The 5,060-nt window shown below is 41.9% G+C and overlaps 1 protein-coding gene across 1 annotated transcript in view; it reads left to right on the top strand.

Moving 5' to 3' along the window:
- ap1ar (adaptor related protein complex 1 associated regulatory protein) overlaps positions 1-4,777 on the top strand; it is an 11,386-nt gene extending 6,609 nt beyond the window's left edge. Inside the window, exons 9-10 of the mRNA XM_008290266.1 lie at positions 38-160; positions 2,079-4,777. Coding sequence (XP_008288488.1) covers positions 38-160; positions 2,079-2,350 — 395 coding nt within the window. The 3' untranslated portion in view covers positions 2,351-4,777. The remainder of the gene's footprint in view (positions 1-37; positions 161-2,078) is intronic.
- The last annotated feature ends 283 nt before the right edge of the window (positions 4,778-5,060 follow it).

Raw genomic sequence — 5,060 nt, 5'->3', positions numbered from 1 at the left:
ACATTCTGTGTTGTTCTAATTGTGTTCTCGCTGCCAGGACTTCCCTCCGACACAAACGCAGTGACTCCCAACACAGAGTGCAGCTGGGATTTCACCACCAAGACCCGCTCCACCAACGATGACGGGACCTCGCTGGATCTGGAGTGGGAGGACGAGGAAGGTGAGAGTAGCTAAGATTTAGAACTTTATCCTGCTGGGTTGTTGATTTGTTTTCCCCTGTGGAGCGATACAAAAGCCGAGACAGTGTTTGATCCGTCACCAATCGCTGATCCATCACACTTCAATGCAACACTCCGACTGAGCTTTACGAGTCCGATCGCATCGAGGCGGCGCTTCCTCTGCTCCGGCTCCAGGGGTGGGGTTGTTCCGCAGTCAGGACTAATGAAATTACAAGTGACATTGCATCTGGAGGGAACACAGTGCAGGCTGCTTGTTCACAGCAGCTACAGCATGTTTCCATTTGTTCAGAGGCAGCAATTCAATTTTATTTATTCAGTTATTTTATTTGACATTTGAAATATAACACAAGTAAAAAAAAAAAAAAAACCTACAAAATTTTTACGACAGCTTCCTAGAAATTCAATTATAATGTCATCAAATGTGTGTTTTGCCAGAAAACCCAAAGATGCTCAGAAAGCAGCCGGCTCATGCTGGAATCCTCACGTTTGGCTTTGCTTGAGAAATGATTACTTGATTTGCAGAATAGGTGGTAATTCAACTTAAATATATTTTTGAAGACGATGAAACACATCAATGCTTTTGTAAATATTTGTATTTGTACCAATTTATTAACAAATATGCATTTTATGGATTGAAAATGACTTAACTCAGCATCTACTGTTTTAAATGATCCTAAAACTTTCCAGACCAACGTTGACATCGTCTGGATTTATCTATGTCGTTAAATTTATATTTAAGGAATAATTTCAAAGCCCTGACGGACTTGTTTTGGTAATTCTCTTCTTCATATTAATATTTTTCAGTCAGACTGCATCGTTTCCCTTCACACTCTCGTTCTAACCTTCTTCTGAGCAGCGTTACGTTTCCACTCTGAAACTGCCTCCATCTTCTCTTGCACTCGGTTGCCTCAGCTCCAAGAACTCTGGCTTCACTCCTGATATTTTCCTGGCCTGCACATGCCTCATACATCCACCCATTGAGCATTTTATAGACTTATGCAGTGGATTAAGTTCAGCTCAGAGCTGAGAGTGAAGTGACGCTCGTCGTATTTTCTGTCAATCAACGACAAATTTCATCAGATAATTCATTTAGTCTAAACATAAATACCTGTTCATTGTTTTCCAGACTGTGCAAAATTCTGCTTAAAAAGAAGCTGTGTTGTGTTTAAATGCAAGCACATATTATTTCTCTTATTCATTCAACCTTTATTTAAACTACATTGAGGTACGACGGCCTCATTTAGTCGAGTCTGAGTGGCCCAAAGGTTGAAAATGAGTCGAGCTTTTAATTGTAAGCTGCAACGTATTCCATGTTGCAGGTGCACAGTGAATAAAACTGGATTTTATACGCTCAGTAAAAACAGCACCTACAGTGAAATCCAGTAATTTGAGCTCATATTGTAAAAGTCCACATTAAATAACTGCAGTAGGGTCATTTAAAGGGGGTAAAGAAAAAACAGTGACTGCCTCATAAATAAATAAAATCCAGGGTCTGTCACACCTTACAGAGAGTGAGGGTCATCTGACTATTACACAGCTCTGATTGATGAGTATTGGAATCATCACCAGTCATAAATCTTAGTGCAGAGTCATGAACAGCATCCAGGAGAGCTGCTGCTGATGCATGTGTGTGTGTAAGATGTCACATTAATCCATCGACTGATTCTGTATAAATCATCCTGTTTATCTAACACTGAAGTTTGGTGCTTAGAAATGCACGAATCCGGTGAACTGTGGTACCTGAAGTATTAAAAACAGTTGAGGGAGTCGTGTGCAGGAGCAGCTTTCAGAGCTGTGCCCCCCTGAGCCACCAGATTAACGCCCGCAGCCGTTTCTGACTCCTCTGACTTTGGCAGCACTTCTGCTGTCAGAATGAACGCTGGTGTCCTTGCGTTGCAGGAATCAATCGTGCACTTCCAGTCTGGGAGAGGTCTCGGACGGAGGAGGACATCTTGCGTGCAGCCCTGAGGCCCGGCGGCAAGCAGATGAACAGCGGGCCGACCTCGGCCTCCGAGGACTCCAACGCGCTGGAGTGGGAGAACGATTTTGTGAGTACCCACCCGGAGGACAATGCAGACGCCGAGTTCGAAGGGTTTGTCAATCCCGTCCTGGACACTCCCTCCGAGGACGCCTCGGACTGTGGCCTCAGGTCGGACAACCAGGACAGATAGTGTCCAGCACCAAAGGAGACGTTCGTGGCGCCCTCGTCGTGTTTAAAGCTCACCAGCTTGTCGCCTCATGAAACAGAAATGTACTTACATGCTCACATTTATTTTCTGTGATGAGACTGTGATGCTGCGGGAATGTGTCGTGTTTCTTCTTCACTACAGGACAGTGTAGTGAGGTTTTAATCCAAACACTCATTTTTTTCAGTGCCTTCATTTGCTAAATTAGCCAACCATCTTGTGCATTGTGACTGATTAGTTACATACATTTTACACATTGTTCAATAAGTGCTTGTTTTCAATGCACAGCGACCCGGTGATCGAACCAACACGCTGCCCGGTGGAGCCGATGTTAAATATTCTCACTGATGGAACTGGACATACTTCACTGGTTATAGTGAAACTGGTTTTGCAGACTTATTTATCAAGGTATGCTTTAAGATCTCCAGAAGGAATTTTTGTTTTTTTTTCTTTACCTCTCCTAACTATTTAGCAGCAGCAGACAAACAGTGCCTGGACCAAATGCAGCTCTGAGGCCGGTGCCTCGCTCCGTGGCAGGATGGGACTTCTCCTGCATGTCTTTTTGGGTGGGAAGAAACTAGAGCCTGACCGATATATTATCAGCCAATGCTGGCCTACGACAGATACATCGGTTTATCTGTGTACATTGTTGAAATGAAAGTGTTATTTACGGTATAAAGTGCAAAAAAAACAAACAGTGCTTGGGCTAATTTAGAAAAGGTGTCATGACTCAGTTTGTCCAGCAGAGTGCGCTCCATTGTTTACAATCCTCTCCGTGCTGTGTGCAGCACATGTAGCAGAGTGTGCTTCAGAGCTGAGCCGACACGAATGTTTTTTATGGTGAATTGCTGACTTCTCTGCTGAAAAATGAATGATCATATTCATCCTTTATAACTCTAACATACATTTAAAGAAAATCAGCTGATACATCGATATCAGAAAGTTGTTTACTCCTAAAATCGCCAAAAAAGTATCGGTCAGGCTTTAGGAAAAAACCCACAAAAGCACAAAACTACAGAACCTACAGAAAAAAAAAATCCTCACTTTGCCGTCCATGTCTCATTTTCCCTTTATTTTATTGCATGATAGCAACGGAGCAGATTTCCATGTAAAGGTCGCTGAAGACTAAACATTTCGATGAACGTTACAGCTTCTGTTTGGGCGCAAAGACGGGACTCAGGACTGTTTCATCACTCGTTCGAGGTGGCGGATTGTCATTACAAGTTCTTCACAGCAGCAGATTGGTGACACAAAATAATCATCTCTCTCTCATACTTGCAAAATCATTTTTGCTGCTTGTTTGGCAGCGAGCGCTGATAAACCGCACGTCAGCCAGCAGCTAACGGAGGAGTCACAGTGCGTCATCAGTGCATGTAGTCTGCTGAGAAAGCTGCGCTCACTGCAGTGACCTCAGGCCTCATAAATCTGTGATCTTGTATTCAGAGGCCTCTTACGGTGCAGTGTTCTGTTGCCAACATGGGACCCATCGAATGACAAATACATATCACTCAAACTGGTATTTACCGATATTATAATTGATCAACAATTAGCTTTTCCTTTGTGATGAAATGTTTCAGTCTGTCAGTGCGCTGGAGAAATAAAAGCAAACCGCAAGCAGAGCATGAACGCTTTTGCAGTGACTTATGTAATATTATAAGAGAAATGCCCCCAAAAAAGCCTGAGTGTTAGAAAAACTACTGAGCTGTTAATAGGAGACGTCTAAACTGGAATCACTGTTGTTCAGCAGCTACAGAAGAAAGACACTGCTGGGGGTTTTGTTTTGGCATTTGTTCAGGAGACAAATCATTTTTGAGTGGAACAAATATGCATTTAATCTGCTATGAAATCCAAACCAGTCGATCTGAACTGAAAACATCCATAAATCTTAAACTGCACATAATGAAAGCAATATTTTTTTGGAGTGCGAGACCGGCATTGAAACGGCCAAACGATGTAAACGGTTCCTATGATTTATCCGATGCTGCTCTACCAAGGAATCCACTGTACGTTTTTATATTCTGACCCGTCACGTATGACTGTCACACTGATCATTTGTTTAAATCAAAAGTAGTTTCCTGGTTCACTGCACTGTGTGGATGTTTAGTTTATTTGTTGATCAGCTCTTAGAAAACTGAAATGATTCACTGATGTGAAGAGGAAAACCCCGATGTGCACTAATGTCCAAGTGTGTAGACGAGACACTGGTTGATTTGCAGAGATTTTACTTCTTAATATTTGAAGGTATAGTATTGTTTTTCCTTTTTTTTTTTTAAATATATCAATATTAAGTTTTGCTGTGATTGTATGATCTTTGATTAATCACTGTAAATTTCTGTAAAAACAAAGTACAATTTCACATTCCTTGTCACACTGAGCTTATGAGGAAAAAAATAAAATGTAGAAAAAACAAAAGTGTGGTGCGTTGACTGCAGTGAACCGAACAGCTGGGATTTCAGGGATTTTCCTGAATCAGAATGATTCTTTGGGAGGTGATTACTGTCAAAGCAATGAATGTGAGTTACTGTAACTGACAAATGCATCCCTTTTCCTGTTATCTCTGACTGTGATGAACAAAAATGCAAATATGCTCCAGTAGAGAAATGAAACCAGTGTTAACAAATCTGGTTAGCAGTTGGTTTGTTTACATTCTCCACTCTTACCACTTTGGTTTTGCCGCTTTACTTTGGTGTGTGCA

This window comes from Stegastes partitus, unplaced genomic scaffold, assembly GCF_000690725.1.
Source record: "Stegastes partitus isolate 25-593 unplaced genomic scaffold, Stegastes_partitus-1.0.2 Scaffold663, whole genome shotgun sequence".
NCBI classification, from domain to species: Eukaryota; Metazoa; Chordata; class Actinopteri; family Pomacentridae; genus Stegastes; species Stegastes partitus.
Note: the sequence above shows the minus strand (reverse complement) of the source record. Positions and strands in the feature narration are given on the sequence as shown.